This window comes from Varanus komodoensis, unplaced genomic scaffold (genome assembly GCF_004798865.1).
Source record: "Varanus komodoensis strain SLA01 unplaced genomic scaffold, ASM479886v1 scaffold5, whole genome shotgun sequence".
In the NCBI taxonomy this organism is placed as follows: domain Eukaryota; kingdom Metazoa; phylum Chordata; class Lepidosauria; order Squamata; family Varanidae; genus Varanus; species Varanus komodoensis.
In genome coordinates this window covers 24538302-24551036 of record NW_025336087.1, presented here as the reverse complement: position 1 = coordinate 24551036, position 12735 = coordinate 24538302, and the positions used below count along the sequence as shown (strand labels likewise).

At 39.9% G+C, this 12735-nt stretch overlaps 1 protein-coding gene across 1 annotated transcript; it reads right to left on the bottom strand.

The window, feature by feature from the left end:
- Positions 1–597: 597 nt before the first annotated feature.
- Positions 598–12373, bottom strand: FAM174A (family with sequence similarity 174 member A). The gene is made up of 3 exons (XM_044446851.1): positions 11931–12373; positions 5315–5449; positions 598–1186 (listed from the first exon to the last, which is right to left on the bottom strand). Exons 1-3 carry the CDS (start codon positions 12263–12265, stop codon positions 1183–1185), a joined length of 474 nt encoding a protein of 157 aa, XP_044302786.1. The 5' UTR covers positions 12266–12373; the 3' UTR covers positions 598–1182.
- Between the last annotated feature and the right edge of the window lie 362 nt (positions 12374–12735).

The following is a 12735-nucleotide window of genomic DNA, read 5'->3' as shown; positions in this document are numbered from 1 at the left end:
ATATGGAAGCCATTATACTTGAATTGCAATAATTCCTATCAAATTAACATAGTAAGAAAGCTGATATAAAGGCACCTATATGTTTACATTTTCCTTAAATATGTGCCCACAGAGTCTGCTTCACTTCAGATATGAAATTGTGCTTTCTGTTTCAGCTTCAGCAGTGGTAGCCATGTACGTAAACTACCTAAGACAAGGCAAATTCTAAACCATGTGTGTTGGGATTATATTATTTAAAGACATAGTGAAAATAACTCACCCACTTATACTGCAGAACATTTGGAACCAAAATCAATCTTATCATGCCTTCTATCAAAATCAAATATTTTGCCAAAATTTTGCATGATCTTTGAGCCCTACTGTATGAGTTAAATCCATAGAAAGTTTGTTTTGAGATGTGACTGAGATTTTTACTTTTAGGAGTAATTTGCATTTTTAAAATGCTACCAAGTTTTTGGAATTATTATTATCAGGGTGAGTTCATCTGTAAACTTAGCCAATCAAAGAATGTCAGGAACAGCTTCCAAATAAACTTTTCACGTTCACATATTTCCTTCTGATTCATAACATTCAACACAAGATACATAAAACAAGTGATGAATGTTAGCAATACTGTAAACATTTATTTGCATCACTCATACAGATCTTGAGTGCACATCCTATTCACCAAAAACAAAACAAAAGAAAAACACCCCTCACACACAGGGACAGTTAGATTTGGCAAGGTATCTCATAAAAGAAAAACCAGCTCAGTTCTTCCTAACCTGGTACCATCCAGATGTTTTTTCCTTCCTTCAGCTCCATTCAGCTTCAGCCAATGGTCAAGAATGCTGGGAGTTTCCAAGTTTGAGAAGGCTGAGCTAGCTGTACAGTAAGTAACCATGCTTGACAAACCCACAAATGTAGTTTAGAAGAGAGGATGATAATACAGAATTAATACAAGCAGAAAATACCCTGTTCAAAATAGGTTTGAAGTTTAGTGCACTGTTTACATAAGTTTGAACTTAAATTTTTTATATATATACAAAAGATACAGTAAAACATTAGTGTTTATTGCAACAAACTAAGGATGCCATAATATAACATTTAGAGAGTCCCAAATCTGATACTGGCTTCTTATTCCCGCCAAATAGCCTTCTTTTGTTGCTCCACGATTGCAATCTTTTCCTGAAAGGCACATACTTATCTAAAAAGAAAGAAAAAGGAAGTTCTTTAAATATTATGTATTCAACTGAACACTTTTAATGTAGCTAAACTCCCCAGATCGAACTTAAAATCAACAACAGGATTTCTCATTATTTGGTTTCTCATAACATTCCTTGCATTTAAAACACTGTGCTCCTGGGCTACCCAAAAGCTCAGTTCAAAAACTGGCAACCTGTTAACAGGATCAGAACACTGCATTTCCTAAATAGCCAGTCTTCCTACCTTATTGAGGTAACAGAAGTAATCTGTTCCCTTTGAAGAAACAGCCAAGAAAAGGAAAACATGTGCCTTCCTTAATTTGGTCAGGATGGGTGGCCTCCCCATGCAGGGTCCATCCTTTGTTTCAGCCTATTTTTAGAACCACAAAGCCCTGTTGTACAAGAGGTAAAGCCCAGAAGTATATGGGTACAATAGGATATTACCCACATTTATAATTGTCCTTGAATTAAAAAGAAAAAGTTGACACAAGTCTCTACAGAAGAGACTTACTGAGAAACTGCATACTGTTCACAACTCTCTTCTCACATGTTCCATTTCTTTTGTCAGTAAACCACTGTCTTTGAACCAGTCTCCTTCTCATCCTCTCCACTCACTTCTGCAGCAACCATCCAAGCATTATTAATTCCACCTTTTCATTTAATATCATAACAGTACTATTCAAACCAGTTTATTTTGGAATGCAATACAGTTTCAAGCATGCTTTATCTATATTACACTTGGCTATTACTTAGGGAATACATGCAGTCCAATAAAGTCATTCACAGTTGTTGGAAACTGTTTTAAGTTGCCATTATGACCATCTTGTAATGGCACTCAGGAGAAGAATACTTCTTGAGTATTTCCTTTACTTCAACATTTATGTCATTTGCGACCTTGGAGAAAAGAGGTTTGTGGGCATTTACTTTTTCATGTTTACAGAATATAGAGTACCTTGGGCTGCTTTAGAACTCTTTGCTACTAACAACTCTTGACTGTAGTTCCATAGTTCCAACTGTTTTATCCTATCCCACCTTACATAAATGCACATGTAGAGAAGGTCTCCATTTGCTTTGTGTTTTTTAGAATGTTCAGTGCTGTGACTTACTTTATCAGGACTGCCTGAAAATTCTGAGTGCTATGCAATATTTACCTTATTTGCATATTTCTAGCAACTGACACCAGAATGTTTGCCATATAAGGAGATATGTGACAAACATTCATAATCTTGCCTATACTGCGTGCAACATCTGTCATTAAGATAAACCAAATGCCACGCTAATGAACATCCACTAGCAGAATGGTACTTTCTTCCTCTTTCCTGCCCCACCCAAAAATCTGCATTGGAGAGTTTCACAGCCCATTAGAGCAGATTTTGAATGAGGGCACTGGGGCTGCATGGGGAAGAGGAGACTTTCCATTCTGTTGATGGCACTGTTTCTGTGAGTGGAACAACAGCACTGGAAGTCAGATTCTTATAGTGGTATTAAATATACATTCCCTAGAAAACTGGCATATCAAGGAGGAGACAATGCCAGAATCCTCCTTCTAATACCTATTTTATTATATGAAGATATTCTTTGGTATGAATGAATACGGATGCAGATTTAGATTTCAATGAAAATTATGCCTAAGATAGATATTCATATAGAAAGCCATGTTATAAGCTGCCTTTAGTATAATTGACATCTATGAATTAAGTCCAACATTTCACTTAATTTTTCTTGCAATATCCAACAGGAAATATTGAAGTTATATAAATTGCTAGTTATTGCACAGGGAATTAATGGCCTGGTTTAAATTTGAATGAGTTTAAAAGTGACTGGTCATGATTTCTAAGTCTCTCCAAACACTTTAGCTCAGTGAGATACATGGAGTTGAGGGACAGAATTCTCTAGACCATCAGAAGAAAAACAGTCCCTTGGCTGAAGCTATGAACAAATTAGTTATAGTATGTTCATATCTGTAACACTAATGCACTGTGCATTTGGGCAAAACTATATTCAGTAATACAGCCACCGCATTTGCTTGATGCATGTTTCTTAACTACAATATAACAATGGGAGGAGATTTGAAACAAAGAACTAGGTCAGATGAAAATGATACCTTCCTCAAGTCCTGTCCCCCCGCACCCCCGGTAGTTTTTTCCAAACCCAGGTTTGAAAGGTAATTCAGGGGTAAGAATTTCAGGAAAAGAGTGACTGCTTGGAGAAAGGTTAAGTACATTCCCCTCCCCTTTTCACTGCAAGTCACCATCTTTCCACAGATGCTTTGTAACAGGGAAGCAACTGCTAGACTAACATAACACATGGCTGCTCTGTAGCAGTGATTTGTCAGCATCCCTAGAAGTGACATGAATATATTAAAGCAAGGCCATGGAAGTTTTAATACATGCAAGAGTGTCACAAAAATAAGCATACAAGTCAGAAGAGCAGGCATTAGTTTTAAAAAGAAAAGGCCACTGCATACTTGTTCCTGGAAGCTGTCAGATAGCTGTCTTAATATTGAGACGATTTCTAGATCTGAAACAGTCTCAATATTTTATAAAAACAGGGAGAATCATGAATGCTAATTAGCTTCATAAAGTACTTTGCAAAATGAGGACTTGAGACAGCATGTATTAGAAGTAAAGGGAAAACAGAGCATTCAAGCAAGTTAGTTATATTCTGGAGGGAGAGCTGAAAAAGAATGGCCAAATTGATTAAGAAAACAAAAGCTAAAATGCAACTACAAAAGGTCTGTTATCACACAGTGCCTTCCCAATGGAAAATGAGCAATATTCATATGAACACTATTGTTGTATCTCTAATACTGAATATATTTAATTCAATATTTCTCCATTTTTGAGCGTACAGAATTACATCGCAACTACTTTTGAAGGAGAAATACATTTATCTGAACTTTTTATTAAAGACATTAAATCATGCTCTAGTTCCAAGCATTATATTTAGATACAGTCCACGTTTTTTGCCTTTACGGTGTAATTTTATTAAGCTAAAAGGTATAGTAGAGTAAGAGCCACATCTTATGTTAAATCAAACAGCAGCTATCTTTGATGCTATATCCTTATGTACTCTTAAAAGGGGAACTCAATTACAAGTTAAAATTGCCATGAAATATTTTAGCTTGATATCCACTGAAGGTTCATTCACAACTTTCATTATTCTTTATGTCACAATGAACTGTGCCCAGTTTTCTAATTCTTTCAGTAGAGAATACCATATTTCTCAGTCAGAACCATACTACCTGCTAGAAAGACCAATTTAATAAAAAACCTGCCTTTAAAGGCAAATGCATTTTAGTTCAGCTGATCAGAAGTGGCCCATATTTTTAAAATGTGCTAATATTTTAAATATAAGTGGTTTAATTTATGCAGAAGACATGAGAAAGTAATTTACACTCATCTAATAAGGAATTAATCTCAAAAAACCCAAGAGGTAGGAGTGCTGCAAGTGCAATCCCAAGTCACAATAAATTTAGTTAGCCTACAACACACGAAGATGACTTGTTCAACCTGAGAGACTATCACTGCTCTTATTCAGGAAATGAAATTCAACCAGGAATATCATACAAGCATAAACACTTTATCTAATTAACTGAAGTAACATTTCTGAAGGGTATCAGCTTTAAGAAAATGTGATGCATAACGAGGTTTGACAACAGAACATAAAAAGCTAATATGAAGCACATCATAGACAGTCCAAGACACCCAGTAGTAAAAAAGTAGTTGGTCCACTGCCTGCTGTCAGCTAGAGTAGGTCGCCCACTGCGCCACTTGTTATTTCTATAGAACAAAGAGTGCCTGGTGGTACCTAACTAAAAAGGCATGAATTTTAGATTTAAAGTTTCATGTTTTCTGTACAACCGTTTGTTTTTTTCTAATTCTGATAACTGGGGGAAAGGAGGGTGCATGCACTAGATGTGGCAACCAACTGTCCATATGTCCTGAGAAGATGTCACCAGTGCTTTCAACTAGGGAGGCTTTTTTAGAAGTAGGTTACACCATGTACTTGTCATTCAAACCATCCACTCATCCACAGATGAAAAATAAACTGAGCTATGCTTGATTTTCATATATCCCCCGCCCCCCATCCCCACCATAAGAAATAACTCCTGAATCCTGGCAACCAACCTCCGAGGATGATTTGCATCAAAGAGTGTTGTATCATCATCGTCATCATCTTGCTCTAATGGTGTCAGCTCTGTATTTTCTATGTTTGTGTCCAGAACGCCATACCTCCGTGTCTTTCTGTTTCTTCGTCTGAGTCTGTAAAATGTGAATTACAATATATTAACTATGAACTGAAGTAGGCTACTGAAGAACAGGATTAGAAGATTTACATTCTTATGGATTCCAAAATGGAAAGACAGTATTTGAGCAGGGAGGAAAAACTTATCAAAAAGTAAAGTAGTTGAGACAAACAAAGAAGAAATGTAAATGGTTTGCTTAGTAAGGTATTACTTAACCAACAGTCAGCAACTTTCAAAATTTTGCCTTAAATCTAGCTATAAGTCACACAAGCCTAAACAAGATGCAGACCCTACATGCATTACAACTGATCATAAATGCATTAAAATACATGAGGGGTATCTCAAACACAGAATTACAGTAGATAAGTAGGTATGACACAAAAGTATTATATAAAAACTGTGACAATCTAACAATACAGTGCAACAGCCCTTTAAAAACTATAGTGTCACCAGATAGATTCAAAATACAACTGACAAAATATACAAGCAGCATCTGCACCTAACTCATCATGGGGAAGGAAACCAACTTTTTCTTTAAATATTATGCCTTTTAGAGAAGTTCATATTAAGATATAAAATATTAAAATAGTGCACAAAAACCTTCCACTATGTTTGAAAAGAGAGGCATATTTGTTGATTTTATGCTTTAAAAATTCAGAAGACTCATGGCAGCTTCTACATATTCAGGAGACAGAGCTCCTGTGCCTCCACCTTATAGCCTCCAGTTAATACACCTTCTTTCTGACTATTTCTGCATCCATATTTCTCTTCAAATTACTAAAACTGGTAGAAAAAAATTAAACTTGAGTTGTTTGTATCCTGTTGGTGTTGTTACTAAGATTACACTGCACTTTTATCCTCCTTTTTTCCTTTTGTGGGGAACCCAAAGTCTTCCACTCTGTTGTATGCTTACAATTAACAAGCCTGTGAGGTGGGTTAGACTGAGCATGAGTGACTGGCCCAAAGTCACCCAGCTTCAGGGCTGAGTGAGGACTATAACTCAGATCTTTCAGACCTGCAGTCCAGTCTTCTAACCATTACATCACACTGCTTCTCCAGTAGTTACTATTTCACACTGGTTGAAATAGTTTTCTTATGTTCTGCAGTTTTACTGTCCAGTTATTTAGACTCTAAAAGGTTGGGAGTTATCACACTTGAAGGCTTATGTATACAACTCTGCAATTCTGACTAAGATGAAAATGTGGTTTATACATTTTTAAACTTCATGCACACTTTAAAAAAACCCTTCAGAGAAGTGATCAATGAAGGACTTTGTTTAAAGCATTGCTTTCTTGTAGTCTGCATGTGCAAAGAGAATTTCCAACTAAACAATCAAACCTTGACACATACAGGTAAATGAAGGTGGGGAAGACTTCCAATGGATCTATTAAATTATAGTGATGTTGTTGCTGTTACGTGCTATTGTCTCCAACTTATGGTGACCCTACAAATGAAAACCCTCCAAAATGTCCTATCCGTATCATCCCTGCTTCACTGTTCTAAATTCAAGGCTGTGGCTTCCTTAATACAGTAAATCCATATCTTGTTTTGTTTTCCTTTTCTTCTTCTGCCTTCAGCTTTCCCTAGTATTATTGTTTCCTCCAAGGATCCTTGCCTTCTCATGGTATGTCCAAAGTTTGACAGCCTCAGTTTTGTCATTTTTTGCTTCCAGGAAAACCTCTGGCTTGATTTCGTCTAGGATCCACTTGTTTGTCTTTCTGTCACCCCAGGGCATTTGCAAGCTCTCCTCCAGCACCATATTTTGAACACATCAATTCCATTCTTGACAGCTTTCTACAATGTCCAGCTTTCACACCCATACATGATTGGGAATACAATAGCGTGAATGAACTTGGTCTTGTTCTCCAATGCAACATCCTTACATTTGATTATCTTTTCTAGTTCTTTCATTGCTGCCTTTCAATTTTCAACATTCTTCAAATTTCTTGGCTACACTCTCCCTTTGAATTGATGACAGAGCCAAGGTATATAAAATATTTCCTTATGATATGTGCTGTGTGCATATCATAAGACTGAACAGATAGGAAGATAAAACTTGTATAATGCCTTTCCCTATAGTCTGCTTCTCTATATTCTGTCTTCACAGTAGTTTCTTGTTTATGATACAGATTATATATATCAGGACAATCAAGTGCTGAGGCACACCCATTTTGTTCAAGTACATCCATAGCTTCCCTGATCCAGAGTTAAAGATTTTGCTGTGGTCTATAAAGTATAGACTGATCTTCTGATACTGTATGTGCTCCAGTAGCCAATGCAGATTTGCAATATTATCTCAAATACCACCTTACTGCCTGTGCTACATCTTGCCTCAGTATTATAGTCTTTCCATTTCTTCTGAGATTTTCATTTCTGGAGTAAAACACTTCATGTTTGACTTACCGCAAATGTCCCATTCCAGTACACTTTAGTTCATTCGCACCAAGTACTGTGATGCTTAGCTGTTACATTTCTTGTTTTATGTTCCCAGTTTGCCTTGGTTCATACTTCTAACATGCCATGGTCCAACTATAGGTGTTGTGCAGCATCAGACTTTCCTTTCACCTCTGTGCATATTGGCCACTAGACTTCCTTTCCACTTTGATCCAGTTGTGTCATTAGTGACACTGCTATTCGGACTTGTTCTTTGCTGTTCCCCAGTGCCTCATTTAGTGGTCTCCAACCTGGGCAACAATCTCATCTTGTGGCACTGTTTCTGTTTAATTTTGAACTCTTTCATCATAAGCTTTTCATGGTAAGAAGATGCAGAAGTGGTTTACCATTGCCTTATTCTACACAGAACTAACCAGAGTCAGTTTGGACATCACAGCCATTGCCTGTGAATGATCCTCTGCCAGTGCTACCTTCAGCCACCACTGCAGCCCAGTAGCTGCCCTTCAGAAGTTTCTCTGCCACCACCATTATCAGAGAGATCAATTTTCTTCTGCTGATATGACCATTACTCCTGAAGAGGGTAATGCATGTTAGTCTGTTAGTCTCTGTGTTGACCATTCTGCCTTGGTTGACCCTGCTAGGAGACCAGTATGACCTTCTGGTGGCATCGCTCTCAGCTTCTCTGACACTTTCAAACCCTCTCACCATGTTAAAAGCTGTATCCAAGAGGGAGAACAGTGATAGCACAGGAGCAACTGTATGGACAAATGCCAATGTATACTTCAACTCTCAAAGGCAAGGTGCGAGCATGTTGTGCTCCTTGTGGTGAACTTAGGATGAAGCAAACATCTGGGACACCATTGCATTATACAATATTCAGCATTTTAAGGCTACAATCCTATGCACAACTATTTGGGAATAAATCAACTGAACCTCTGTATAAAAACAAATAGTTTCATGCTACAAATATGTTAGGCATTCAGGTATGCAGGTACAATAGCCAAGTAAGGTTCAGTGCTATTTTTGTTTCACACATTGACAGGCTAAAAGGAGCATTAGTAGACTAAGGGAGCCAGCACATTCTTCAAGTAGGAGGAATCTGAAATAAATCATTTACTAAAATGGTCCTTCGTAATGTAACCACGGAGTTCCTACAGAAAAAGCTGTTCAGCCGTGTTCCTGTATTTTTCACTAATTGCAATCTTGTGTAAGAAACTCATTTCTACAGTGCCCATTATTCTATTCACATACTATGCTGTCATAGTATATAATAGGATAGCCTTACAGGTCAGATCAATGTTCCCAAAGAATGTCTTGGATATCACAGGTTGTGCTGGACCCCTGCTCTTAAGGATGCAGAGCTTGAGAGGCAGAATCAGGTTAGGGCCTTGCAGCCACCAGAGGAACCGCTACATTCCCGAAGATGTAACAGTGACCATGTAATGGTCTCAAACAAGGCATTCTGCTGGATGGAGAGAGAACCTACATGGTTTAAACACTCATGTAGCTGAATGTCTGATTTGTGAAATGCATGGAGGCTTGCCAGCAGAACATAGGCTAGACAGAGGACTTCAATCTAGCAAAGTTTTTATTGGCTAATATAAGGCTGGACATTTAACATTTAGTTCAATGCTTTGGTTCTTTATACGCACCTTTAAGAAACAAGGGAATTTGTGGGAAAGGCTGCAATCCCAGTATCATTTACCAGTTTTTGAGGACCAAATGCAGAACAGTAGACCAAGTGTTTATCAAACTCACTCTAGTGTATCTTATGCTGATAAGAATTTTAAAGCAAGCATTATGTAAACAACCAAACCAAAACACTCCAACGTTTTCCCCAACTACATAGTTACTGATACTGAAAAATAAGCTTATAGCAGAACCTTAATTTAAGAATTCTATTTTTGGTTAATAGTTATACTTAGAAGGTCAACACATGCCAACGAATTTCAAGATACAAATTTTATGCCAAAACAAATGCCAGGTACCTTTTAAGAGGCTTTTCAAATATGTTATACAAATGTCATGTTAAAATATATTTAGAATTGGTGGTGTGTTCCCCACCCCCACCAACATTTTTTCCTTATTTGGGTTTGGATCCATATAAACTGGTATGGAATAGATTTGCTAACAGCTGGCTTCCCCATTGCTCCTCTCAGCAGCTGAAAATATTCCTCAGTGGGTCATGGGACTGAGGGGAATGGGAGCCTTGGAAAGCTGGACAGAGACCACCTCCATAAAGAGAAGCTTCCACACAAAATTATCCCTCTGTGCGATAGCCCACAGTATTAAACAGAAGGAAGGAATCTGCTATTGATAGGGGTGTTGACACAAACCAGTCCCTTTCCATATAGATTTGCTTGGATCCAACCCTCTATTTCTTTATGTTGAATATCTGTAATTGCAAGTTAATACAAAATAATATTAATTCATTATATTTGTATCTCGCCTTTTTTCCTTTCAAGGAACTCTATGAGGCCTACATAAGTCTCCTCCTCCTCCTCTCAGTCTTATTCTAACTACAACATTTACCCAGAAAGTCCTCCTGGACTATTGGTTAATGTGAATTATAAATCCAATTATAAAACAACAACAATCTTGAGAGGTAGGTTGTGCTGAGAGTCTGTGGCTGACTCAAAGTCACCCAATTAGTTCCATGGCTGAGCAGGGACTAGAACCCAGATCTCCTAAGTCCCAGTTCCACATTCTTAATTACCTGACTCTTGAGAAATATTTTTAATAGTAAATTACAGCTAAACATCAGACTATATGAGCTCAATTTAATCAAACCATCAATCCAACCATGTAGTCCTTCTTTTGGATTTGTTTTTCCTTTTCCAGGGTTGGTCTATGTACTGATATATGTTTGTCTTTCTCTCACTATCTTTCTGCAGACCAAAGATGTCCACTAGGTCAGATACAGGAAAAACCTGTCATCCAAGATAGGTTATCTGTCAACTAAAATCTACTCATTTTTTAAAGACTAGGCTTTTAAAAAGGTCTCAAGTTTACACCTTGCCAAAGAAAATTGTTAACTTTAGCTTATACTATCCCTGAAACATGACATGGTAACCCTACAAGTAGTTGGAGGAACCAAGGCAGTAAGCTGAATCAATCATACCTATTGGTTTGGATCTGGATGCAGGCTTAAATCCAATGCCATGTGTGCAGATCTTGTGAAATGGGAATTCCACAACCTCTGCTCTCCACTGCACAGTCCCAAATATGGTACAGGCACCCTCCAAACTTATAGAAGATTGGGGATAGAAAATCCTTTCCACTAGCAATTTTCACTCTGCTGGTGAATGCCACTGCTGTACTCAAGCTTCCGGCAGACTTAAAATATAGACCCATTAATGCAAATAGGACTGAAGTTAGCTTTTACAATCTTAAACCTCATTGATTTCAATGGATTTGCTCCAAGTATGTCAAAGTGTGCAATTCCATTCATTTCTAGACATACTGGGAGAGGCATGCTAGGAATTTTAGGTTGTTGTTGTTCCCCACCCCCAAACATATGTAGGATTGTATGTAATCCATTGCCTTGAACTAAGAAGCTGCAGTATCCATTGCCTTGAACTAAGAAGCTGTAAATTCTTATCAGTGGTAGAAAAGGGAGAATAAATGAATCTAAGCTAATATTGTATTATTCCATGAGGGCAAAATCTTGACAGTACTGTTCAAATCAACTGTTGGCCCTAAGAACTACCTTCCACAAGTAAAGCAGCCTCATCCAACCTAGTGTTGTCCAGCTGTTTTAAAGTGCAACTTCTATCAGTTCCTGCCAACATGGCCTATGGGAAGTGATTATAACACCTGTAGTCCAAAACATGGTTGATGAGGGCTGAAGTGAAGGAATGACAAACACTTTTGCAACTGACCCAAGGCGGGGAAGGAGCGAAAAGGCACATGGGCCGCCGTCAGAAGCAAAGGGGCTGAAAAAAGGCGACCGAAGCCAATTGCCCGCCTCCCTACCCATGAAAGACAGGAGCATCCTCAGTTTCCCTCAGGTCAATGGGCATACAAACTTTGAGCTGCGGCCTATGGGGGCGTTACCCGAAATATTATCCGGAAAAGCAAAGGAAGGCCGCGTCGCTGCTCACCGCACGGTCCGGATCACGAAGTAGACGATCAGGGCAGCGCTGGCCAGGACGAGCACCGAGAGGGCGCGCTGGGTCATGGGCTGGTAGGCCTCCTTCAGCCCATGCACGGGCGCCACGCTGCTGTCGCTCTCATTGGCGCTCCGCACCGCCTCGCCACCGTCGGGGGAGTCGGTGCCGGCCGGGGTGGCCGCGGGCACGGCGTTGGCGCCCGAGTGCACAGGCTGCGGGGGGTGCGTCAGGGCAGGGGCGCCTTCTCCACACAGCGCGGCCACCAGAAGCAGCGCCGGCAAGAGCAGCAGGGGGAGAGGAGACGGTGGCGGCGACAGCCGCCGCATCCCTCCCCGCCCTAACCTGGCCTAAGCACCGCTGGGCCCTTCAGGGAAGTCGGAAAGAGGAGAAGCGGAAGTCCCCATCTTTCCGGCCGCCGAAGGCGCTGCCATGGACGCCGAGTGACGCGACGACGCTCGGCCCGCCTCCCTCCGCCCGCTGGCGCCACGTGACGGGCGAGCTCGGCGGATGCGCGCGGAGTAGTTGCGCGGCGCTCCCGACCCCTCCTTGTTCTCGTGTCGGCGCGCCGGGGCTGCGGGTTGGTGGTCGCGCATCATAAATGCGGAGGCGCCGTGCCTGGATGGTCCCCCCCCCCCCCAGCCTGAAGCCCTCCAGATACATTGGCCCAAACACTCTCAACAGTTGTAGTCCAACACATTGGAAAACTCCAGGCTGAAGAAGGCTGGGTTGGATAGTACCTGAGAGTGACGGATATCGTTGTGGCTGGTCGCGTCAGCAAGAGCGCTTTCATGAGTGT

Coding starts and splice junctions, on each gene's coding strand:
- FAM174A (XM_044446851.1), bottom strand. CDS start 12,265: ATGCGGCGGCTGTCGCCGCCACCGTCTCCTCTCCCCCTGCTGCTCTTG. Junction 5,450..11,930: donor TTCGTGATCCGGACCGTGCG/GTGAGCAGCGAC, acceptor CACATTTTACAG/ACTCAGACGAAGAAACAGAA.